The sequence below is a fragment of the Chamaea fasciata genome, unplaced genomic scaffold (genome assembly GCF_029207755.1).
Source record: "Chamaea fasciata isolate MVZ Bird 193981 ecotype frontalis unplaced genomic scaffold, bChaFas1.0.hap1 SCAF_6, whole genome shotgun sequence".
NCBI classification, from domain to species: domain Eukaryota; kingdom Metazoa; phylum Chordata; class Aves; order Passeriformes; family Sylviidae; genus Chamaea; species Chamaea fasciata.
This window is the reverse complement of record NW_027094091.1, coordinates 43572060-43598701: the sequence shown is the minus strand read 5'-3', so window position 1 is coordinate 43598701 and position 26642 is coordinate 43572060. Positions and strand designations below refer to the sequence as shown.

At 41.6% G+C, this 26642-nt stretch overlaps 1 protein-coding gene across 4 annotated transcripts in view; it reads left to right on the top strand.

Annotated features, from left to right (window-relative positions):
* FHIP1A (FHF complex subunit HOOK interacting protein 1A) overlaps window positions 1-16843 on the top strand; it is an 81516-nt gene extending 64673 nt beyond the window's left edge. For all 4 annotated transcript variants that reach the window (XM_066186151.1, XM_066186148.1, XM_066186149.1 and 1 more), the window contains 7 exons: window positions 1784-1951; window positions 4125-4204; window positions 5647-5834; window positions 6339-7379; window positions 10883-11061; window positions 11349-11487; window positions 15589-16843. In XM_066186151.1, the coding sequence (XP_066042248.1) occupies window positions 1784-1951; window positions 4125-4204; window positions 5647-5834; window positions 6339-7379; window positions 10883-11061; window positions 11349-11487; window positions 15589-15839 (2046 nt within the window). In that variant the 3' untranslated portion in view covers window positions 15840-16843. The remainder of the gene's footprint in view (window positions 1-1783; window positions 1952-4124; window positions 4205-5646; window positions 5835-6338; window positions 7380-10882; window positions 11062-11348; window positions 11488-15588) is intronic.
* The last annotated feature ends 9799 nt before the right edge of the window (window positions 16844-26642 follow it).

Below are 26642 nucleotides of genomic sequence, written 5' to 3'. Positions count from 1 at the left end.
TCTCACTGATAGAAATTGTAGGATGAGTTGTCCAAAGAGTGTGGGTTTTAGAAAAAGGTCAGTGCCCTTGTGAATCTGCTGACTTTTCTTGCTTTCTTGTATGGCTGCAGTATTTGATACATGTATCATCTGTCAACAAACATTGGTGAAAATGGCAGCCAAGAACCTGCTTCCTTTTCCCTATAAAGGATGAAGAAGTGATGTGGAAGTGTAACAATGTATTACTTCTGTCTGACCTTTCCTTGGCAGAGAGTTTAAACTTGTCCATGAACTGTATGGTGTCATAATGATGTCACATGATGGATTTCTTGGGCTTTGCTTTTTACCACTCACTGCTATAAAAAAAAAGAAAAAAAAAGAAGGGCAAGAAAAGACAGTTCTTAGGACAACAGACACCAACTTTCACCAGAAAGCTATTCCTTTTTACATCACAAGTCCCCAAACCTGTTCCAAGAAAAAAGTTTCTGATTGGAGCTGGGCTGCTTGTATTTCCTGCTGAAAATTTTGACTGTTGCTACTTCCCTGGTGCTTTGTTTCTAATGCCAAAACGAGTTAGTATCGCACTGTATTAATGATGGTGTAGCTGAGTATTAGAATAAAGATTTAGACTGAGAGTGATTCAATGACCTTAGCTATAGAGCTTCTCTCTCTGTAAGGTCTGCAGGCTGTGTACCCCATTCCTATGTTCTGTGTAACCACCCAGAAGCAGCTTGTGATCTTGAATGCTTTAAAGAGAATGTTTGCATCATGACATTACTGTGTACATGGCTAACATGCAGCATAATGGAACAGGGATTTTAATATTTACAGCATGTTACGTAAATGTTGCCCTTCTGAGTATTTTCTAAATCCTCTTAGGTCTTAAGTGACAGCTTTGATTTTTTTTTTAATAAAATCAGTATTTTCATTTATCCAGCCAAGTTTGGTAAACAATAGATGTTTAATACTTTCTTTCATATAGACAGATTCTCGTATTTAAGGGTTTATCCTTGTGCACTTAAGCTTATTAGATTCCTGGGTAACTATTTAAAAAATGATGACTTTGCAAGAGCAGTACATGGTGCAGAGGTGGGCTTTGGAATTTTCTGTGCTTTGCCAGTGTGTTCTGTGAATAGATAATCTCCAAGGGATTGCAGTGAGCAGAGCAGTGTGGGTTATGGTATGCAAATGTCACATGGATCATGAATTCTATTTTGATCTACTAATAGTCAGCAGTGAAGATTTTGGGTTGGGCTTTATGTGTGAATATTTGTGAATATATACTTCTTTTAGACATTGAGTAAAATGAGAAATTGTGCTGTGGCAGAAAGAAAAGAAGGAAAATCATGACAAAATTCTGGACATCTATGGGAATTTTGTCTTTAAAGCTTCACAACCATGACTTTGTACCGTGCTTTGATTCTGCTTCGACATTTACTTTTAATGAAGTGGTAAGATGCAGGCATTCACAACATCTGAAATTGCTTCTGAGGGACAACAGAAATGTGATGCAGGGGAGATGACATGGGCAGAAAGGGGATCTTCTAGCATGAGTTGGTCCTTTGGTTTTCACTATGAGTGAGATCTGGGGTGTCAGTTTGAGGGAGGATGCTTTTTCCTGGGGATGCAAGACAGGTAGAACATGTGTTCAAAATGCTTGTGAGGCAAGTTTAAGAGTGAAGACTCAGTGTTTTTGTGGCATAGTTATGGATGCTAGATATACTGTTGCAGGGGATGGATGGGTGGATATTTTGTGTGTGCAGTATGTTTGTATTTGCAGTATTTACATTAGTTCTGCTTACAGGTGACTGTGGAGGAAGTGATGACTACGACTGCATACCTGGATCTCTTCTTGCGCAGCGTTTCAGAGCCAGCCCTCCTCAAGATCTTCCTCCGCTTTATTTTGCTGCACCGACATGAGAATGTTCATATCCTGGATACACTTACCAGCAGAATCAACACACCATTCCGGGTAAGAGCCGCAGAAAGGAAGTTCAGGTACTCAGCATGGATGTAGGTTCAACATTGAAGTGGGAGATTTCATATATTATGGTTGGGTGCTTGTTTAACTAGGAATTTTCTCCCCTCCACCCAATGATGTGATCTCTCCACCCTCTCAATTTCGTGTGTGTGTGTTTTGTCATTTAGCAACCACTATACAAAGCTAATAAACCTGTGAGTTGGTTTCACATATGTAGGAGATGGGATAGAGGTAGTGAGAGCTTCTGGAAGTCTGAATCCTGTTGGAAGATTAAAGGTAAACTTGGAAGCATTTTTATTCTGAACAGTGCTGGATTAGTGCTATCATAGATAACTCGCCCTGGGACTTATAAATATAATTGTGGTTAGGACCATTTTTGATCTTTGGAGTTTTGCCAAGCAGCAAGCATTTTGGAATGGGGAAACAACAGGAGCCCTCTAAGGATGTCTCCGAATGGATCCCAGTTGTTAACTGCGATCTTGCTGATGTATTTCTCAGGAATCTGTAGTCTGTATTACTGTAGCATGTTTACTTAACTATGATGTTGCCTGCTTTATTTGACTAAAAGAACTTGAACTTAAAAGCTTTCTTGTACAAGTGGTGAGGCTGCTGCTTCCTTCTCTTTGCATTCACTCCCTTGTGCAGTAGGGTTTATCTCAGGTTTGTGCTGAGTCCCTTCTCAGCCTAGGCACAGGGCAGCGTGGTGACTGGAGAACTGCCTGCCAGAGAGGGTGGGTTACCTTTGCCAGCAGTTGGATATTCTAGATGAGAAAATGACTACTTGTTGCACTGGACTGCTTGAGTGAGCCTTGCTTGACTGGCAGCCTTGGCTGACTCTTGAGTGATGCAGAGCTTCATGGATGAAATCAAGAATACTGTTTTAGTGCAAGTGAATGCTCAGAATGTGCAGTAATGTTTCAGAGAAGCCTGAACACCAGCATGTGCATTAAATTTGTGTATTAGGGACAGTAGCTTAATCTAAAAATTGTTTTGAAATGTAAGTGCATGCAAATATCGATATATGCTGCTGTTGTTGCATATCTAAGATGGATTAACTCTGGAAACTGAAACAGTTCTGTCAACAAAAATGCAAATGCTGTTGTCTCTGCTAATCATTAATTACTCTTCCATAGGCAAACGAGATGGAAATTGTAGAGAATTCTGCAGTCCTGAGCAACTCAGGATCTCAGCCAAAGTGGTTCTGTGATGCTAAAGGAGTTTTCTGCAGTATAGCTCAGCCAAGTGCAAACATAGCACAAAAGCTGTGTACATTACTATTGATGAAAATACTGATTATTAATTCACAGAGATAAACTTATTTAGAGACAGGTGCCTGAAAGGACTTGTAGAAGTACTATCCTCTTTGTTTCTTGAGTGTATTTTAAATCTTATCTTTTTACACAGTACAAAAATAGACTTGAATTTAGTTATTCAGAAGATTCTAGATTTGCAAATGGTTGCAAAGACTAGTGATTACTATTTCCCTGTAAACTGGAATTTCTTAAATACAGGATAATTTGAGGCAGCAGCAGGTGTTTTTGAAGTTTCATGTAATGAAGAAAGTTTATACTTGACTCCCTGTAAGTTTCACAGAGGAAAGGAGATTTCCTGGTTTTCTCCTATGTCCCTCCCCCCGTTAAAACACACCTTTCAAGCAAGAATCTGACATCTTCCAAAGGCTTGTTGTGAGTGAAGCTTTTCAACCATTCAGCTTCTTATGTGCAGAACACTAATAGTTTCTTATAACTAAAGCAACAGAAACCTGAAGTGATTTATAACTTTCAGAAAGGACTTTTAGTTGATTCAAATTCTGTGTCAGAGGTAAAAACTAAAACACTGTATTGGAAGTTACAGGGTTCAGTTCATGCTATGTCAACTTAAATTAATAAATTTGAATGATATTGAAGACTGCTTTTTAAGTAGCTTATTTGAAGGGAAATTCTGTTCAGGATTGTATTTTGTTAAAATGTAGCATATTACATGTATATCTCTCGACAAATTGAAAAAAATCATCTCATGGGGTGCTGACTAAATGAAATAGCATTCTAAGAGTGTCTTATAAATCATTATGTTCTGGCAGAGCTGTTTTGTGATGTAGTATGCAGGGAAGACTGGAAAGATACAATTTCCAGATCAAAAGCTGACAATGTTTATCATTTTCCAGCTCTGTGTGGTCTCCTTGGCATTGTTCAGAACACTCATTGGGTTGCATTGTGAAGATGTGATGTTACAGCTAGTTTTAAGGTAAAGCCCAAACTCTTTTTTCCCATTCTTCATCCTAACTCTGGGACATATGGTCTCTCTCTGTGGATGCAGAGCTGGGTGGGAGTTCTCCAGAAGAGCAGAAATCCAAGTAACTACAGAGATAAGAATATTTATGGTCCCAACAAAAGTCTACCAGACCTGACAAAGTTTGATTTACATCCTGAGATCTTCAGAGCAAGAGATTTTTCTTGTGATTTATTTCTGTAAAAGTGAGAGAAGCTAAGAATATATTTATCACCTCCATAGTCCTTATTCCCTGCTTCTAAATGCATAATTCTTCCCTCCTGCCTGTTTTCTCTAGTGTATTATGCACTGTGATACAGACCTATATACTCTTTGCAGCTTCCACCCTTGTTGTTTTCCACCTCTTTGATTCCTCACTCAGTGAGATTACTTCAGGTTCCTGCACTATTGTAGGTGGATTAAGTGATGTACTAAATGCAGTGATAATTTTTGCTTTTTAATTTGTGATTCTATACATTGCTTCAAAGTACTTACAGTTAGGGTGTGTTTATTAGATGAGAACTGGTTATTTATTTGGAAACATTGGTGTAACTGACTTGGGGTTTTAGCATTGCAGTTCACATGAATATTACAGATATTGTCTGTCCCTCCACACACAGGCATTAAGGTGAAATTCCCTATAGATCTGGCAGCGGTGCCTGGAAATACTGCTAGGGCCTCTATGAACACAAGTACATCACCACTCAGGCATTAGACTGCTGTGGCTGATCTTTTTGTTTATTTAGGGAATCCTTTAGAATTTATTTGCATTTTAAATAGCAGATCATTGGTGCAGTTAACACTGAGGCTCTTACAAAAGTGCTTTTAAAAAGTAAGACAAAAGTGCCCTCAAGAAGTTCTACTTGAGACTGTGCTTTTTCTGTTCCTTAGCTTCCTCTAGCTTCTTCTCTCCTCTGCCTAAGAGCTCAGTCTTGATCTACTGCGGTAAAACACTTGGATGGCCCTTCTCTCCTCTTTTTTTTTTTTTTTTTTTTTTTCTGACTGCTTGCCTGGCAAACTACCTCTCTCTGGATTTCCCAGGAGGACAAATAAATTGAGGATTCTGAGACAGAATGCATTCGTAGTCAGACCAAACCATTCTGCTGGCCTTTGACATCTGCCTGTCCTACACTCCCTCTATACTTTCTTACAACAAATCTGACCTGCAAAGGATTCCCTGTTCTGATGCAACTGTCTCCTATCTCTACTCATCTTGACAGCTCCTCATCAAACCAAGCATCACAATATAAAGAGTCATGGTTTCATGCTCTTGAGAGGTTCAGAAACTGGATCACTGTAAATACTAATGTTGTTGTTTCTTTTAATTTGAGAAGGCAGGAAGGTGGGAAGGGAATTCTGTGTGTTGTTGCTTTCTCTAACATGGAAGGATGATGTGATGCTGGGCACTGCTGTTTCAGGTATCTGATCCCGTGCAACCACATGATGCTGAGCCAGCGGAGAGCTGTGAAAGAGAGAGACTGTTACTCTGTATCTGCTGCAAAACTGCTGGCCCTGACACCTCTCTGCTGCTCCACTGGCATCACTTTGACCCTTGAAAGCCAAGGAAAAGACTATATTCTCTGGACAAAAACAGCACAAACTAAAGGTAATTGGTGCTCAGGGGAAGATGAAATCATTAATTGAGTTTGATTTGGTAGCACCTTATGGGAGGAATTGGGAAAGTATAGAATGGGAAGGAAATGTGGTGGGCAACAATAAACTGGGCAAGCCTGGACTAGAAAGTTTGTTCAATTCCTTCCATATGTCCAAGTCTATTGAAACTTTATTTTAACAGCTATCCAGCTTGAATATGCATTCATGACAATAGTGTGCTGATAAATGGCAGCTACACTGGCTGCTTCAGAGTTGTTGCTGCATTAAGGTTTGAATGCAGGCTGCTCTCATAGAAATCTTGAGTTACAGCTCTGTCTTTGCGATAGGAAAAATTGCAATTGTGCATTTATGAGCAAATCTCAATTGTTATGCATTGGTCTTCCTGCCTTATTGGATGGTTAGGGTTAATGACTCTCCCTGCATTGTCTTAGTGGATGCCTTGCTGGAGAAAATTTGATATACTACTCTTGATACAAGTTGTCTTCTTTATTTCCAGATCCTGGTAGACACTCTTCTGAATCTGCTTGCATTGTGGAATATGGAAGAGCTGTGGACATCAGCTACTTGCAGTACCTGGGGGAAGCTCAAGAAGCCATCATCCAGTGCATGAAAGATTGTAAGGTTTGGTCTGCCTTGTATGATGGAGTAAATCCTGATCCAGACACCTTTATCCAGACGCTTGCAGAGGACAATGGTACAGATGTGGAACACCCCATGTTTCGGCTCCAGCAAAGGACACCTAGTTCATGTAGCTCTGCTCAAGCAACCCCATTCAGTGAGAAGATGCAGCTGGAGCTAGAATGGGATGACAGCTATGACACAGGGATTTCTCCTGGTTCTAATGTGAGCTCACCACAACCATTTGATGATCTGGGAAGCGCAGAAATGCAGCCACCTGCCGAGCCACCAAAACACATTCAAGAAATGAAAAAAAATGCCATTATGCTCATCAAAGGCTCTTACATAGAGGAGTCAGACTTTCAGGATGATGTTATGGTTTACAGGTTATGTGCCCAGAAGGATACTCAAGATGATGACAGCTCCAAGGAGAAACCTTTAAATGTAGCCAGAGAGCACAAGGTGCAGAGCCAGACCGTAGTCAATGGGTCTCTTGCAAAGACCCAGCTGGAAATGGACTTGGATGAGCACAGTAAGAGAAATTCAAGCTCAACTAAAGGTGTAACGAGAGAACAAATAAACCAGAAAATGACTGAGATTGATCCACAGCCAGACTTAGAGTTAAAGATTTCTTCTCAGGAGGCAGATTGTAACTTAAGTGTAAAACTGCTGAGCACAGATGGTGAGGATTTCATTGCACAGTATGACAGAATTATTAAGGAACTGGATCCAAACAGTGCAAGCTTGGAGGAGCAGAAGTTGGATGCTCCTGATCCTGTATCTCCAGCAGAGGAAGAGGAGGACTTTGAGAATTTCTCAGCAGATACCCCTTCTGCAGAGAGCATGCCATCTCCCTTTGGACCAAAGGAGGATGTCTCTCCCAAGCACTCTCCAAGGAGCCAGAGTGCTCCATTTACAGGTGTCCTGTTAATTACATACATAACAAACATAGGAAGGCATGGTGATTAAAGGTGGCCAAATGAGATCACACTGTGTGGCACACAATACAAGCAAAAGAGCAAGGAAGAGTCCTGGCGCTAAACAGGGTAATAGCCTAAATAGCTGAAACCACTCCAAGGAGAGTGAAAAGGAGAGTGAATTCAGTGTGAAAATACAGCAGAGTCATCAGTGTGGTAAAAGCAAATAGCAGTGTTTCAGGGCTTTTTTTTTTTTTTTTTTTTTTTTTTTTTTTTTTTTTTGGTAATTGTTTAAAACATTGAGCAGGGGTTATGTTGTTTGTATGTGAGAGCTCTGCCAGTCCAGAGGAAGCTTTTTCAGTTGAAAGGTGTTCAGAGTAGCTGTTTTAAAATACAGACCCCAGGTAAATAATTTGTTTTTCTGGCAACTTTCATCTCTGATGGGATGGACGCAACATCGCGGTGCCATTTTTTCCTCTCTCTGCTATTCCACATTGTAGCAGAAGGTGTCAGCACTAGTGCCATGTCTGTACGTGAGGTGTCGCCCTGCTTTGCCCTGGCATCCTGTTCTCTGGTGTCAGGTCTGCCCTCACTGTTGGCATGCTTTTCTCTCTAGTGCCAGGCAGCAATTTAAGATTGCTCTCTGCTGACTGTCCAAGCTATTCAGGAATGACATTACTACTGGAGGTCAGAGTGGGCTTTTGATCTGTATTTGTGCAGCTCCTTGCACTGCAGGCTCCTGGTCTTTAATTAGGTCTCCTAGATACCAGAGTATTGCAAATAATAAAAAATAATCATGTACTAGGTTTCCTCACCCAACACAAAACCTCTATAAGATGGCTTCTCATTCATTTGGAGGAGGAAAATGTGTGTTCATTGAAAAGCAGCCCTTTCTGGTCAGCTCTGGCCAGAATGCTTGGCACTATTTCTTAATTGAAAAATCCAGTCTGTTTTTCAACTCACATGCTATTTTTGCTGTGGTGGCAATTTCCTTGTATCCAAATCCCTGTTTCCCATTATCTGCTGTCACATGTAGCTAAAAAATGTTCTCTCTGTCTCTCATTCTTCATACTTCTCTCCATTTGTTCATTTTCAAAAACCCATTCCTCGCCCAAGCCCACAAAAACCTCAAAACTGAGGAAAATTAAGATAAAAAGCTGAACACAATAAGCCTAGATGTTTGCTACCCTTCTACAGTGTGTTTTACTCTTAGACCCCTTACCTTGCTGTAATGGAGATCTTGGTGATTGCATGTAAGGAGGTACTTGCAACAACACCTTGGGAATGTTAAAATTGCAGGGCCTTTCAAAGATAGCAACCTGCTCTAGTGGAAGGTGTTCCTGCCCAGGGCAGGAAGCTTGGAGCTAGATGGTCTTTGAGGTCCCTTCCAACCCAAACTCTTCTGTGATTCTGTATCTAATTTGCAATGCTGTATTATGTTTGTAGATGCGTTTGATGAAGTTTTTAGGTTGCTTTTCTCTCTGACAGAAGTTTCCTACAGCCAGTAACTGTCAGCAATGCAAAGATGCTCCCTTCAGACCTATGGATCTGTGAAAAAAATGCCCTCTCAGTGTCGTATATTCACTGTAAAAGCATTAAACACTCTCATCCCTATTTTCACTTGTGGTGTTCAGGAGCAGGAATTTATACTTTGCTCCCTCCCTCTCCATATATCAGTGCTTGACTTCATGGCCATGAAAGGAATAATTTTTTGACTTCTCATCTAGTTGCCCTGTTTCTTGCAAGGCTTTAAACGTGGCTTACGTCCTCTGATTCTCATTTCAATAAATTTGTGGGGGTAAAAGTCATGCTATCACTTTTTTTTTTTTTTTTTTTTTTTTAAAAGCGTGTTCGGTAACCTCTCTTGCATTGGCAAGCAGCAGTTGTTACATGTACCTAGCTTCAGCTTTACCTACTCAGCTTTGAAGTGTTACCTAGAGAAGAGAAACAGTGACACATCTTAAGCTCCTTCTGCCATCCCTTTTGATACAGTAGGGCTCCCCTCAGGAGCTCTGTGAAAATGTCACCATGAACAGGATAGGTTATGTTGGGACAGAAGAAGCTGTATCTCAGCAGAAGTGTTTGGGGCTGCTCCACTGGATACTCCGCAGGCTCTGGTGGCTATCATGGTGGTTGAAAGGTTGAAAGGCAACAGCCACGTAAACCTTGTCAACACTGGCCCTCCCACCTTTCCTCTTGCCAGCAGAGCTGTGCCAGCATTAGCCCTGAGAGGTCTGGAAGGAGTACTTGCTTTGTGCTCACTGTTGCTGTAAAGCATGACAGATTCCAGCCTTTAGTGGAGCTCTGTTAAATGGAATGTCAGCAGGGGCACTCCTCATTTGATCCTTCCTGTTGCACTGGCCCAGAAGTGCCTTAGCCTCTGCAGATTGAACCAGGATGCAGTGTGCCCAGCCAGCTTGGATGGCAGCCATGTGCAAGCTGAGGAGAGCTGGAATGGTGTTGCAATATGGCCACCTGCTTGACCCTAAAAAAGCCCATGGCATGCGTCTTTTGCCAGGTTTGAGGGTGGGATATTCAAAGATAGCAGTGCTCGTCATCCATGGATTCTTCTGCATGGCTTTCGTAGCTCTTATGCAACTGGAATAGTGTGGTGGAACTGTGGGTGAGACAAAGGACTTTTCTAAGACTTTAGTTGTGAGTAGGTCCCTTGTACCCGCTGCCTCAAGCATCTCCCTGCTGTGTGGTCTAAGAGGGTAGTATTTGGATGAAGTAATTTTCAGCCTTGCAAAGGTTTCTTAAGCTTGAGCACTAAGGGTTTATGTACTTCATGGTAAATGCTTCTGTATTTCAGTGGCTGTCCTTCAGCATGAATACACAAACTAAAGCTATTACTTATTGGTGACATTTATATGATAACACCTATGTATACCAGCAATTATGCTTATAAATCGATTTTTAATGTCTTCTCTGCTTTGTGTGACTGACTGGTGAAGATGCCTTTTCTTGTGATGGAAACTATCACAGCTTGATTTTTATGTTTAGAATAGCATTTTCATATTTTCTTTAGAACACCAGTTTTTTGATAGAACAAGAAAGCTAGCAATAATTCATTTTTCCTAGTCTTTATGTAGAAATTAAGGCACAGGAAGAGTAACAACAGCAGATTCTATTTGCATTAAAACTAGTAGTATCCTTCCAATATATGCAAGGGGAATAGAGTGATAGACTGTAATGTCCTAGGCTAAATCCTTATTGGCGCATGCAAGTGGAATAGTCACACATGTTAAATATGCCATTAATGTAAACTGATTGGCTAGGTAGCAAGTGTGCTGCTAACCACAAAAGCTTTCAATACCTCTGTTAAATCTGCTTTGTCTGTTCAACTACAGTTTGGGTTTTCTCCCTGATGTCTTTAATTAGTATGTGGGAGGGCTAATTTGGTTGGTTATGATGGTCAAAATTCCCTTTAAACGCCTTTTTCCTGGATCTTAGGGTTTTTCTTCTGTGAAAACCAAAGTATTGATTCCTTCTTACTTTCTTGCAGGACCATTCATCAGCGTAGTGTTGTCAAAGCTGGAGAACATGCTGGAGAATTCCTTGCATGTAAATTTGCTGCTTATTGGGATTATTACTCAGCTGGCAAGTTACCCACAGCCGCTTCTTCGCTCCTTTCTGCTCAACACCAACATGGTGTTTCAGCCTAGTGTGCGCTCCCTCTATCAGGTATTTACCACAGGTGTTAGCCATGCCTACTGGAGCAGTGTCTTTAGTGTCTCCTTAAACCTTACATTAGCTCCTTTCAGTTTCACATGTAGCTTTCCTACCTGTCTGGAGCTTCTTATTTCATTTCCATGTTTTAATTACATTTGTGCAAAGAACTGGAAACTCTGTATGACCATAGCTTTTGTCAGAACTCTATTTTAATGCAGGTAGAGAAAGCCTGAATATTTAGTCTGTGGCTGCACTGGCAGCAAAGGAGAAATAAGTAATTGTTAGTGTTGTTTTGACAGGTGCTGGCATCTGTGAAAAATAAGATTGAACATTTTGCTTCCATTGAAAAAGACTTCCCAGGTCTTCTCCTGGAGGCCCAACAGTACTTGCTTTTTCGTGTGGACATGTCTGATGCAGCAGAAGAATTGCTCACCAAAGGTAAATGATAACCATGCTCAGAGGAGGGCTGGGTGGAATGAGTTGCCAGTTACCCCTGTCCTTTTCTTCACATTATTAAAAGGTATGGTGTGTTCTGAATTTCATTAGCCAGCTGTATCCTTCCGACTTTAAAGTGATGATGCTCAGCAGACCACAGTGTATGGGTCTATTTGGACATTCTTTGCTGTTAAGAAGTTTTTACTTAGTATATAAAACATCTGTTTAAAGAAGTAACAAAATCAGTTCTTGGCTTGCTGTCAGTAAACAAACTCACTTTCAGAGCATGAGGTGAGGTGGCATATGTGCATGATTTCATTTTATTTTTAGCCTGACCTTCAGCTAGTCATTGGTTCTTTTTTGATAAATGTTAGAGAGGACAGAAGTCCAGGATAAATTGGATTCTGCAACAATTGAATAAGGCTTGGTATCATGGTTTGGGCTACCACTGAAGGAGATAAGATATTGAAAGTTTTCTGGCTGGTACCTTTCTTGCGTGACAAACAAAGCAAAACAAACAAAAAACAAAAGGTGTGTGTCTGAAAGCAGTGGGGAGTTAGACAGGCATCATCCCACCAAGTCAGTTTTGCAGGGGACTCTGTAACATCTGCTGCCTCTCAAGCACAGTGCACGCTGCACCTGTCTTTACAGTTATCTGTACTTATTTGTGCCACTGTGGGGCAAGCTAGTAGAAATATACAAAATGAAGTCTTAGCTGCCAAATAAGAACCTTCCAGACACAGGCAGGCAATGGGTAGAGCTGAATCCCTGCCCTGAGGACATGCTTGTTCTCAGCTTGCTGCTGAGTGGGCAATGTTGGATGCAGGCTTCTCTTAAAAGCCAACTTGCTGCATGATGGGAATGTGTCAAAATTGGTGAATTATGAAGAGCTGACTCTGCAAAAGGGTTCAGGTGAGGCTGCATTTACAGATGTGTGCTTACTCTTCTTTGGGAGTCATTAATAATCACCCACTCTGCCCACACTTCTGTGAAGATGTTGATGCTTTTCTTGAATTTCCAGAGGTGTGGAAATCAGGACTTCTTATGTGCCATTTTATTTGTGTTTTCATTTTTCAAGGTTCTGGAGGATAATATTCCTAGTTTCTAGTCAGCATAGTATGTGTTTCTAAGGTTTGCAGTACATCTAGTCTGTAAAATTAGGATCTTGCTAAGGCTGCTTCCTGAAGATTTGGCCTGTGAAAGGTGCCTGCTGTAAAAAAGCTGTGTGCTGTACATGTCAGTAGCATTTTAGGCTCTGCATTTTGGTGCCATAGAATAGAAAGCCTTACAATTAGATGGCATTGTAGCTAGCATATGGGAGATGAGATTAGGAAGCAACATTCAGAGTCCTTTTTTTCCTCAGGTGCTGGCAATAAGAAATTTTACATAATGCATTCCCAATTACATTTATTTATACTTCCTGCTTTACATCAGTTTTCTTCTGTGGGCTTCAGAATTTGCCAGGTTGACTCATGCTGGTCATTATTTAGGAATTTGAAACAAGGCTGCTTAGTCACCCTGTTAGTGCACTTTCTTCTGTATAGTGGCAACTCCTGCGAAGAAGGCTTCTCTTCAAGTGGAGAGTAAGTAAATGTCTGGATAACTGCAGACTTGGTTCCCTACAGGACTAGTGATGCAAGTCATCAAACTCTAGTCCTGGGGGAGAGTTGGCTCAGTAGCCCACCAACCAGTACTTCTTTATATTGGTTAAGAAGTGCAAGGTAAGAACTGCTGCAATAGCACTAAACTAAAAAAAAAAACAACAAAAAAAAATTCCCCAGCCAAACTCCCCCGTCCCCCGCCCCCCCCTCAAAAAAACCCAACCAAAATCTCACCAAACAACAAATTAGGAACTCCCCATGGACTTCTTTGCATTAGCTTAAGCACCACCTCTGACTGTCAGACATATTGGTTGCTCTCTGAGGGATTTTTCCCCTGAACAAAAGTGGTGGATAAACCTCAGTGTTCTCTGCAGGTCTGAACATAGCCAGCCTCCTACAGAATTCACATATGAAAACCTGAAGCCAGAGTTAGTGGGGAAGACAAATGTAGAACCAAAACATTATGGAGCATTTTCTCTCTCTTTGCAGGGTTGGTCTCTGAAGGTGTCTGAACAGAAATGGTACAAGTTGTTCTTTTTTGCTTGCAGCAGTGTGTGGTTTCTTCCACAGCAGCTTGGGCTCTGGTTACACATCTAGAGCTGTCACGATGCAGTTCCATGTGCAAGCTGCCTCTCTTTCAGTCTGTTGGTAACAATCTTCAGAATACTCATTTGCTCAGTTTTCAATTGTATGACTTAGATTGCATCCTGATCCTAGAAAGAAGTGAACAATCCTGATCAAAGAACAAAAAATCCAAATCCCTAGTTCCTAGATCAGCTTTGTGTGCTTTTCTGGTATTTTTGGGGTTTCTTCCAAACAAGCAGTTGAATCTAAACCGAAATTATTTTTAGAAATGTATCAATTTTGATTCTTTTTAGAAGGAAGAGTATAAACAAAAGCAGAGCTTTGACAGTATACTAGCATTCTGGTTATATTGCCTAAACTATTTAAAAAACTCAAAATATTAATTATGAAACATTTTGACATTACAAAATCTGAAGAAAATCTTCAGGGGAAGCTTAAAACTTTATCTTTTCATTGTAATCTATAATTTAAGTTGTTTTTCCTCCCACAGTCAGATTTTCCCACAGAATAGAAATTCCTGTACTCTTTCTCTAGAAGGTAGAAATTTGTAGAATAACAACATGAATGATTGATAAGTCTGGAGTTGGAAAGGTGTTTTAAACTCAGGAAAAGTACGAATCTGTTAAATGATTGAGATGAAATTTTTTTTTCAAGTGTTTGGAAGTGTAGAATAATTCCACAGTGCCTTGGGTGAAGTACAGGAGAGGAACAAAAGTGCAGAGCTGTTGAACAGAGGGAGTGCTGTGCAGCATCGAGTGAGGCCTTCATCTACAGCTCCCCCTGTTCGCTACTTGGAGAGGTTTCAGAGCAAGGCTGGCATCCCTTGAGACTGCTACTTTAACATTAATTGTATTCACTGTAAGGGAAACCCCTTCTGAAGGCAGCAATGCAGTGTTGGGCTTGTCTGTAGTATGTGAGTTAAGATAACAGCCTTTCTATTTCTTTTTAATGATTTACTTATACATCTCAGGAGAACATCCCACTTGTAAGTTAGACAGGATTTTATCTGTCTCTGCTGTTGGCCTCAATGATGCCTTGTAGCAGTGACTTCTATCTTGTAGCAGTGAGTTCTACAGGTTAATTTTTCTTTGTAGAGTATTTCCATCAGCATTAGATTTTGTCACCATTTTAGTTTCACTAAATTAATTATCATCTAATTAAAGGGCAGTTCTGCGTCAGGTTGAAACAAGGAACAGTTGATTGAAATTTAAGTGCTGGTGCCACTGTATTTCCATGCATTCTGATACTTGAGCTCTGCTCCTCTGAACTCTGGCAGCAGAGATCATATAGCAGAACACACAGTGGCTTGCACTTGCTCTCTTTATAATGGTTAGTTGCTTTACAGGGAAGTAAGTGTAGTTAGTGGGGCCTATAGCTGCAGAAAAATCTAATTTTAATTTTTTTTCCCCCTTAGTTTCTAACTTGCTTCAGACTCATGTGGTGATGTGATAGCTTGGCCTTGAACCCATTGACATAGTGATTCACAGGGAGAGGATAGAGAAAGAGAAGTAAAATCAAAACAACAGTTTGATCTGGGGGAGGGATAGAGCACAGTATTGTTGAAATGGAGACAACCATGCTGGCTCTAGACTGGTAGATATTATCTGCTGTTTCAGAAGGTAAATCCATATTACTCTTTCCCTTGACTCCTCTTCTGCCCACATATTTCTCTCATCAGAGCTGGAACTGAATGATATACAACCTGGGGAAAGATCTGTAATAAAAAATGCAATAGAACCAGGCCACGTAGAACTTAAAAATGCTGGATTAGTTGGGTATCTCCCTGCACGATCTGGGTACTGCAAATTACAGCTCTGAACACAATCCTTATAAACTGGGTTTGGACACTATACAAATACTCTGTGTGCCTAATATAGAGATTCCTTTTTGTTTCCTCTCCCTCTCCTCCTGTCTTTAGGTAATGTCCAGCACAGCAGCAACACAGGGAAAGGAAGGAATCTTCCCGAAGCTTACCCGGCTGTCCTGCAGCCTTTCCTGGGACAGAAAGCAAAGAAAGGCCTGGCTCATCCCAGCCTTCCTGTGCACGTGAGGAACGCCGTACTTGCAGCTGCCCTCTTCCCAGAGTTCCTGAAGGAGCTGGCGGCTCTAGCCCAGGAACATTCCATTTTATGTTACAAAATACTGGGGGATTTTGAAGATTATTATTAGCGGGGTTTTAAAATGTATTTTAAAAAAGCTTTTGGAGTTTAAACAGATTTTTAATGCAAAGCTGCTTTCAAAAGAAGGTTGTACTTCAATATTTCCTGAAAATACTTGATTTGGAGGGGGAAGAAGGAGGCAAAATATTATTCCACTTAGGCCTTATAATTTCCCTCTGTGCTACATAAGTTATTTGAGATTTCTGATACTGCTCTTGCTGCAGCTTCTTCTTCATCCCTTCCTCTTTACAGAGCCACCTTTCTTCAGTGTCACTAATTCCTGTTGAATTTCTGCAATGGACACTTGTTGGCTGGCTAAGAGACATGCTAGCTTTTTCTGTTCCAGAAATACTCTTCTGGATAACTTGTTAGGAGACAAGTTTGCTTGAAAAAAACATTGCCCTGTGGGAAAAGTTCACAGTATAAAAAGACATGCAAAATCTGCACAAAACCCCTTTATGTGTAGGGCTGTGCTTCTTGATGTCATTTTCCTCTTTGCCTCTTCCCTTGCTTCTCCCTGAAGCCAGGTTCTTACCAATCCACATCCAAAACCCCCTTTTTAACTACTGGCTCAGGTTTTCTGAATTCAAGTGATCTTATGTGTAGAAAACCCATGAGTAGCTGGAAGCAGGTGCTGGGCCCTACACATACCATATTGCCTTATGTTGCAGACAGATCTGCAGCTCTCAGCTGTTGGGCTTTGAAGTCCAGTGAAGTGTGTAAGTGGATGTGGATTGCAGACTGCCTGGAATTTTCCTTGTGGTTTTCGGCATTCCTTGATAACTCTTGCATTGCTACCTAAGTCCGCGAGTATGCCTTATTTAGGAAGATTTGCACAACGTACAAAACAAAATGTTTCTATGCAAGCTGTTAGTAGTGTCTAGTTTATTTGTATGCTTGTTTTAATAAGCTAAGGAGAGATAGTATTTTTCTGTAGTGTTAAATGGACAGCAGGCTGTTTTTGTCTTTTTTTGTCTTTTTTATTAAATGAAAAAGGTTTGCTTGCTCATGAAAGGTGTATTGTTTTATTGTTAATTTCTTTTGTTTAAGGGAAAGTTAAGTACTGTTTGTTTACTTTTAATTTAGGTGTTGACTTTTCCTAATATTGCACTTCTGGGATGGTGAGGGGAGGACCAGGCTATTCACCAGCTGCAGAAAAGGAAGGAGTAATGGGGAAAGCTGTCTGCTGGTGACTAACTGCTTGAGAAAATTCTCTTCTGTGAGTAATGGGCTTCATTAGAAGAACCCAAACATGATGAATTGGTGCATCACCACTACATTTTGTCTTATCTTAGCTGCATAATTGTGCTTCCAGTGTGTTGTAGTTGGCTACATAAAAAGGGGCTTAGTTCAAAAAAGCCATAAACCCTTTTGTCCAGGATACAAACTAACAGTGATTCCAAAAAATGTGAAGAAACAGAAATCAGAAATAACACTTGCATACATTAGTTCTCCTACTCATTATAATTCCATAACGTGGAATTTCAGTTAATCACATCCTGATTTTGAAACACACTTTCTCAGAGATTTCAAGGAAAAAAACAGTTTAAAAACAAAACCCAAAGACACTCCAGAACCATCTAATTAATTGCAAGTCAAATTCCTCTGGAATGTGCAGTGCAGTTTAAGCTCCTTAATCCTTTAGATAGTTCTGAACTATTCTGCCTTTAATCTACAAGGTATAGATTAAAGTGTTTGCATTCATTGTGACAGCCTGCTGTAGGCTAGTCCAAGAAAAAAAATCCTAAAGTCTACCTCCAACAAAATCACCTCCAGAACGTCTCTGGATCCATCTTTCGTTGTTTGCTGCACAGTCTTCACTTCCATGATGGCTGTGGGTTCTTTTGCTTCCTAGCTGACTCTCCCTGGTTTGCTTTCATTTGTGACTTGTTTAGTTTTTCGGGTGCTGCTGCATCACCATTCTGTAAATCACCTACTGACCCTCTTTCAGCTCACCAGCTTTTTTGGAAGCTGGAGCCAAAGCTGTGGGGTTTTCCCTTAAGTATTAGTTATCCAGGTTGAAGAGAGTTTTTTCTTTTTCAGTTCCCTCCACCCCTGCATTGTTGTTGTAAATGGGTAATGAGATTGATTGGTTTATTTTTAAATTTCTTTTTAAACTTGTCCTAGGGCACTATGGGTCCTTTTCCCACCCCCCATTTCTGCTGCCTTTCATGCTGTACTCACAGGCCTGGCCTGTGTGTGTTGGAAATGTTTTAATATTATGGTTGTAGGGTCAGTGCTTGAACTGCGTATGAACAAAAGGAAAGTTTGATCAGCTGACTTTTAGTGGTTCAGAAACAAGTGCTAAAATGCAGAAACAATCTAATCCTTTTTTTTTTTCCAAGGACTTTAAAAAAAAGAAATTAGAAAGATTATTTCACTTTTTTAAAAATAAAGAACTCTGCAGACCAGCACTCAAGGCAGTAAATTACTACCTGAACACTCCCTTCCTTTGTTTGTATTCTAAACTAAGAGTCCTTATTTGCTGGGTAGAAGGGGTTTATTTTGAGATGGTTAATTCTAACTGGTGTTTTCAATAAATGTACAAAATCACTGCAGTTTCATCCCAGCAGGTCTGTAGGATATAAAATCCTACATGAGGATTTTAAAATGTGGACTGCTCATAAAAGCATCTGTAAATTTGAGGAAGGAGACAATTTTCCCCATAAGTTTTAGTAGAGCTTATGTTCTACATCCAGTAGGACAAAGTCAACCTTTGAAATCTGGAGTTGCGTGGAAGGCTTCTTGCTGAAAGGTCAGAGCTGTGTTTGTGCACAGTGTCCCCTCACAAAAGGGAAATGTCTGTCAGCTCCCCAAAAGTAAGAGGTGGATGAGTGCAGTGACCCTGGCTTAGAATGTAAAAATGCAGATCATACATGTGCCTTTGCATTGCTTGGTTTCTGAGTGGGATCAGACTTGCAGCTGTGTCTCAGATTTAATAGGAGTATAATGTCTGGCAGCCAGCACAAAAAACTATTGGTGGGAATTGCCTCTTCCTGCCTTCAAAATGCAGAACCTGTGATTTAGCTTGAAGATGTTGATCTTTTCAGATGAATCACATCTGTGTGCATAAGCTCTTCAGCCAAATGCTTCTCTAATAAGCTTCTCCCCTACAGTTAGCTAATGTGTTATCCTGTCTCTCACCAATGATACATCCTTTCCCCAAAAAACCCTGTGCCTCTGGTCCAAGCTGTGGTCCTGCCTGTAGGTCCCTGGAGGGCAACAGCCTTATGCTGCTCTTTCCAAGAACAAGGAAGTACTTAATGATCTGGTTTTCCCCACACTCAGGTGGGTGTGTGACTGGAGCAGTCCCTCTTTGGTACATTGGCTCAGCATCAGTCCCAAATGAAGTGCCTTGGCAGATCTATTCCAAAGACTGCAGGTGGTGGTTCAGTGATACCAAAGTGAATTTCCAGTCTCCTACTAGATGTTTCAAACTGTGAATGCCACATTTCCAATTATGTAGCATTGGAGTGTGTTTTTAAGCTGTTCTGCTATAGCAAGGAAACTTTCCAGCATTTTCAACCTGCTTTCTTTTGTATGTGTGTGTTTTTGGTTTGATTTTTGTTTATTTTGTTTTTCCAAGCTACCTATAAAGTGAGCACTCTGTCTTCAAGAATTTGTAGTCATTCTCTTTTACCTTTGGCCATTTTTGGATGCTTTCTGGGTTAGTCTAAGTAAACGTACACATGGTTTCTATTAATTGGACTAAAGCACACAGCAGTTTCATTCATGCTTGCGCTGATCTTTGGGCATGTACAGTCAGGTGCCGTTCAGGTGTTGCTGCCTGTGCTTACTGCCTTTATTATTGTATTCTAGGCACTTTTCTTAAATTAGATCCTTTTCATGTGTGCCCTAAAGAATATTATGATATTTCGAATGAGATCAAGCTGTTAGTGTTGCAGTTCTGGGTGTGAAAAATGCATCATCCTTTTTGTCCTGGTAACTTCTGACCCTGGTTTGGAAGAACGGAAATGAGAACTTCTGTTTTCAGTTCTGTTATGAGATGAGAAAATTCCAGTATCAAGCATGGACTGTCCCTCCCACCAGCAGGCCCAGGTACATGGTTCCAAGCATCCAGTTCATAAATTACTTGTTTCCTCTTTCTTCGGGGTTTGTCACTTTTCAAAAAGTCTGAATTCAGTGGTGTCATGCTGTGGTACAGAGCACTTGCCTTTCAGGTGTGATTTGGTATTTTTATAAGATTGGTAAATTTCCTAGGATGGGAGAAAACAAAGCGTGATTGAGGTGGACCTTGGATATCAGCAAGGGGCCATGCTTCGGAATGGGAGCTGGACTGGATAGACAGGAAGCCTGAGCAGCATTCCTTCCAGCAACACCGCTCTTTGGCCCATGCAAAAAGCCCAAGTGGTCTGTTCAGTCCTTCAGAGAAAAACATTTGCAAACAAACTTGCAGCATCGTGCAGAGTCCAAGGGTTTAAGTTCAAGAGGTTAAGTTCTATTTACCAAGAGAAGTTCACCATCCAGCACAGCGTGTACACACTCACTACCCTTTTGTGCACTCTACTTAAGCCTCTCAAAAGGTTTTGTGCTTCAGGAAGGTTTTTTAGCTCCCCTAAAATGCTCTAAAATCTCAGGGTTGGAAAGAAAAAGATGAGAGCAGTGTGATTTGTTGCAGTTAAATTATGTCATTGTATCATTTGAATTTGTAGCCACAGCTCCTGTTTGAGGATGGCTTGATTTAATAAGCAATTTACTCTGCTGTATTTACTGAAATTCCTATGTCATGCCTACAGTTCTTATGACAGCTCCCATTAAGTTTGTAACATTTAAATTGCATCTGTGTTTATGAGTAGAATAGTGGGATTTTCCTCTTTCTTTTCTTCTAACTCAGATAGCTCTGGCATTGTACAGTAGCAATACTGCTGTGTCCAGATCTGATTTAGGTAATTAGAGTATGTTCCTCCTTGCACTCTGAGCATTATCAGCAGAAATGGAGGATACATGGCACTTGGCCTACTTACGTTAATGAGCAAACCAAAGGTAAAATGCCACAGATTAGCAGGGGGCACTTCCCCCTGTCTGAAATGCAGAATTTACGTTTGTGTTGCTCTGATTTATCAGGGACAAGAAAGAAAAAGCTCAGACTTGAAAAATGAACATGACCATGTCCTACAGTACCTGTACAAGTAGATAGCAGTGCTGTGTGATGTTTTGGGACAGAAATGTGCAAAGGAGGGTAAAAATTGCTCCTTGTGAAGGTGGCATCAGACTTGCATAAATAGGTGCTTGGGTAAGATGATGGTGGTGCCAACTGTCTGACCGCAGACAGCCACAGAATGCAGCACTATTTCTGTGACTTTGTTGGTGGTCAAAGCCCTGCTCTGACTAAATGCACTTTATTTTTTAGTGGCCCCCAGCTTTTCTAAACATGTTGTGGCCCAGCATCAATGTACCTCATTTGTTACATGCTCTGTTGGAAGCCTCTTATTTATGAAAAGGAGCATTACTTGCATTCTTATATATGTAGGTGCTTAAAGTGGCATTTTGTTGCTGACTGTACAAATCTTCTTTTTGTTCATTGATTATAATGGTTCTTGTGTGGCAGCTGGATTAAATTAAGACTGAAGTCTCTGGGCTAAAAGCCCTGATGGAACTTTTGTGCAAAGGCTGCATTTCTCAACTTTGGCACTTCAGCAGACTGTCTGCATACAATTACGTATCATGGACTAAATACCTGCAAACCTATGTCTCTGATGAAGTCAATTCCACAGCAGCTGTGTTTTATTGCAGTCTACTTTAAAAATAACTAGCTTGGATTTAGACCAAAAAAAAATAACATGGACGAGTCAAATCTGAGACAACTAAACTGTGTCCAGCTCAGTGCTGCTGTGTCAGTTTGGCCAAAGCTCAGACAAAATGCCAGCTCATCCTCAAAGGAGAGGGAGTGGCTCTGAGTCTCAGTATTCCTTGCTGCAGCTTGAGCCAACAACTCATGTCTCTTGGTGTCCAAGCACAGCCTGGTGTTTAGAAACACCGATCAGTGTCTTTTGTAAATCTCCGGGGTCGTAACATTGGTTTCTGAGCTTCAGTGTGAAAAAATCTAGCAGCTTCTAAGACCAGCCTGAAAGTGTGGTCTCTTGAGCAGCTAAAATACAACTTAATGATGGTTATGTCTGCTTAGTGGGTTAGGCAATTACAGCTGTGGCTGATGCAAGCATACATTGGGAGAACTTTTGCCTTGTGCTTACACAAAAGGCTGTGTGTGGAGGGGGCATTCCCTACAGTGAAGCTGTTGGCTGTTGTAAGGATCATGGCAGTACAGCTCTGCAGCTCCAGGTCCTGGACTCACATGGAGGCCTTTTTCCAGTGTCTGCAATGGCAAGGCAGGGAATGTTGCATGGGTTACTTTGCTGTCTATGTATGAGGTGGGATAATGTGGGATCTGGCACAGCTGTCACCAGTCTTTTTCTCAGGCAAAGCCAGCAGGCAAGATGGGAATTGTTCACAGGGTCATGAATTGGACCCCCCACCCAGATAAAGGGATGAAACAAAAAGTCAGGATCCCTCATCACTTATTTCTGCAGCTGGTCAGCAAATGCTGCAGACAGCTGTGAAATGCTGTACACCCTACAGGAGGTCTTAAGGATCTGGGACTAGGATGGTCCTAGAGGGAAGGCTCATTTCCACTGGGAGCATGCACAGCTGCGTTGCTCACTAGACTACCTTCTTTCTGCAGCTTTGTTCCCTCATGGTGGCACCTGAACATTTCTGCAGTTTGCTTTATTGCAGGTAAAATTCAGGCTGTCTAGCCTAATGTGGGATGTGGGCTAGAGTACAGTCGGGAGAGAAGTGGTTCCCAGCAGTTCTGTGTTTCCTCTGCAGCCATCCCTAGTTTCTGATGAGGAGTGGCCCAGGGAGTCTTGAAGGTGAAGTCTAAATTTGCCATCACAATGTGCAACACATTACAGGTCATGACAACTTGGGATTTTGTATTTTACTGCATTCCTCACACTGTTTAGCAATAGAATCTTCTCTGTCTGTGTATTACCAGCACGTTTGCAGCTTCTGAGGGGACAGGGGACAACATGCACTTGAAGCCAACCCAGTGCAGGGAAGCTTCTGAGCATTTGGGTTGATGAGTGTAGACCTCCTATCTGCTGTAACTTGTTTTTAAGTGGCCACTGCCTGATTCAGAATCCAATGTGTGTGTATGAGTATGTGTAAATAGCATTTTAAGAAGATGCTGGCAGTGAGGGCAAACCAACCAGGAGCATGCCATTCCTCCTTCTCCCTCATGCAGTTTGAGAACAGAGCTGACTGGAAACCCAATTTGTTTTTCTTCATATGTGATAAATCACTCTCCAGGTTAAGCCTGCACACAAGGCCATAAATCCTGGGAAGGTGCTGCTGAGGTCAGTGGTTGTGTAAGTGTAGGTAAAGGGTGCTCAGAAGAGACAAGAGCACCCCAGAACCTCAACACCACACCGCAAAGCAGGGTGGAAAGGGGCCGCACTGAAATCACAGCTGAGTACTCTGCTGTAATTTTTTAGTTAAGGTTCCTATCGTGTGCTTCTATTTTTAACACAGTTAAAATTAAACTCTGCAGCCGAGGCTGAGTGCTAGAAATTCTTTCTTCACTATTCAGAGCATTGCCAGCATCTTTTTAAACAACTTTCTTCTCCTCTTCTGCAGCCTCAGATACAGGATACTTCAGCTATATGGGATGGTAAGTATCAGCTCTCCACCCTCAGGCTTGACCTCCTAAAAGACTTCCAGCAATGAGTAGATGAGATGGTTGTGACAGTGTCTGGTGTCAGCTTTTAATTTGTGAGCATTTTCCTTGGTCCTCTGTTCGTGGATAGTAACTGCTGAAAATCTGCATGAAACTGTCCTTAATTCACCCTGCCTGATGCTGTTGCACAGATGGCATCTGCAATCATTAGATCAAAGAGCACTGGAGTAGCTAAATGAGACTTCCAAGTTGGGGTCAAAGCCTCAATCTTTATTCTGGAGTTCCAGCCTCGATACAACCTAATTTGAACAGCCTCCTTGTCTGCAGGATGTTCTACATCCAGCACTTCAGAGTCAGGCTCTGCCTTCTACCCTGCAGACCCACATGTCCTGTAGGGTTATTTTATTTGTCTTTAAAATAGCAGACACTAAACTCCTTGAGGTTGCTTCTGCTTTTTTTATGTGCTCATCAACTACTGCTAAGCAGATATAAACCAAAGCTGTTTGTTTTGCTCAGTACAGCACTCCACTTGTTGAGTACTTAGAATTTGCCTTGAGCTCCATATAGGGGAATGGGAAGGTGGTGGTTGTCTTTAGGCTGCTGTATCAGGCCCGTGGCAGGCAAAAAGGATCCCATGTTTTGGCTGTATTGGTTCAGTCAAAAGGGTGTGAGGTGACTGATGAGCCCCTTAATGTAGGCTGGGATAGTGGGAGCAATGTGAGCTAGCCCTACTGAGCCTTCCCATCGCTAGGTCTGAGCACTACCACCTACCACTGCTTAGAAGTTGGTAGCTGATATCTCCACAACTGTTAAAAAGCTTCATTATCTTGATCTCAGTTGACTCAGACCACTTTTTTTTTTTTTTTTTTTTATCCTATTAAGAAGAAATTTACATTTTGCGTGTGTCTGCAAAAGAATTCTTAAAAAATTTCAGGAGTGACTTTCATATTATAGAGCAAAGTTTTTAGACTATAGGCTGTTCTTTCCCTTCCCTGGAAGGGAAGAATGTTACAGTTATCCTGTTTTAAACTTTGTTATCCATTATGTCTGGCAGGTGGAGGTGAGAACAGATTGAGACCGTAAATCACGGAATGGTTTGGGTTGGAAGGGACCTTTGTCTAGTTCTAACCCACCTCCCCCACCATAGGCAGGGACATCTTCCACTAGGGCAGGTTGCCCAAAGCCCCATCCAACCTGGCCTTGAACACTTCTAGTGGTAAGACATATACAGCTTTTATGGGCAGCCTGTTCCAGTGCTTCACAGTTGAGACTTTTTTCCTAATATCCAGTCTAAACCTGCCCCCTCTCATCTTAAAGCCATGCCCCCTCATCCTACCACTACATGCCCTTGTTGTTCTCCAGCTCTCTTGTTAGCCCCCTTGAGGTACTGGAAGGTGCTATAAGGTCTCTCGAGAGCCTTCTCTTCCCCAGGATGAACAACCACAACTGTCCCAGCCTGTCTTCACAGGTGAGATGTTCCAGCCCTCTGATCATCTTCGTGGTCTCCTCTGGACTTGCTCCAACAGGTCCCTGTCCCTCCTGTGCTGGGACCCCAGAGCTGATGCAGCACTGCAGGTGGGGTTTCACCAGAGCAGAGCAGAGGGGCAGAATCCCCTCCTTGGCCCTGCTGCCCACAGGGCTTTGGATACAGCCCAGGACACATTTGGGCTTCTGGGCTGTGAGTGTGCATTGCCAGGTCTTGACAAGTTTGTCATCCCCCAGCACCCCCAAGCCCCACTTGTTCGCGCAGCCCCTTCTCAAGCCTGTCCAGACCCTTCTTGATGGTATCCCTGTCCTGCAGTGTGTCAACCATGCCACACAGCTTGTTGTCATCAGAGAACTTGTCGATGGATGAGGGAGCACTCGGTCCCACTGTCCGTGTCACCAGCAAAGGCATGAAACAGGGCCAGGCCCAGTGATGACCCCTGGACAACCCCACTCATCACTGGCCTCCACCAGGACATCAAGATACTGACTTCAGCTCTTTGAGTGCAACCAGCCAGCCAATTCCTTATCCCCTGAGTGGTCCACCCATCAAATCCATGTCTAAAAGTAGCCCATAGAGAGAATTATCAGCAGTAGCCTTGCTACTTTAGTTGAGGTACTTCCTTTAAATCACCTTAACTATTACTCTTCCAAATAAATTGTTGTTTTCTCTTTTTAAAAGGCACCAACTACAGCAGTGGGGAACTCAGCACAGCAGCATTCAGCTGTGCCACAAGCACTAACTAACCTTGGAGGACCACCTCTGGGAAACAACTGTGTTTTTCTAAACTGAGGGAGGATCTCTAAAATTCAAGATTTCATGGATAAACCCTTGTGCCTTCTTGTTTCTTGCTGCCATGGCAAGAGTTAAACAGAATTTCAGGAGTTTGTTGTATAATCTAAACCTTTATTGACCGAACACTTAGCTGAAAACTCATACCACTCTTAAGTAAAATTGGTAGTTTTTGGTCATGATGTGAAAAGTGATAGTAGAAGTCTTAGTGTGAAGGTCAAATTACAAGAAAATCCTGGGCATGGTGTGATCTGGGGAGTTTTTGGAGGTTTAGGCTTTTCATTTGGTTGATTGGTTTTTGAAGGGTCATAGTTTTTCACTCCAATCAGGAAACTGCTTTTTGTAAGTTGTATAATGTTTGAATTGTAAAGGTACTTCTTTGTGAATACTGGGTATACATTTTACTCATTAAATATATTGAAAACAAAAGGGTTTTTTTCGTTCTAATGAAGGAGTTTGCACTTGAACCTTAGCCAGTTTGTACAGTAATGTCCTCCTCAAGACAACATCAGTGCTGCCATTCAGGAGGAGGAGCTGCCATCAGCCTACTTTGAACTAGTGCTGCAAGAACATTTGCCGAAGGTGACCGAAGTCCCAGGCCACACCTGCTGCACTCCTGTGACAATGTCTGCCCTGCAGGCACATCCTAAAGAACAATTCTGAAGAAATAGCTATGAGGCCTGAGGTAGGTGTGATCTTTAAAAAGTATGGCTTAGGCTCCAGGAGGGATTTAAATACTTCAAGCATCTGGTACTAAATGGGATTTATCTCACTACTACGTGAAAATGTGACAGGCTCCTTGTTGCATTTCCTGTTAATGGCTCAATCAGCTAAAGTTG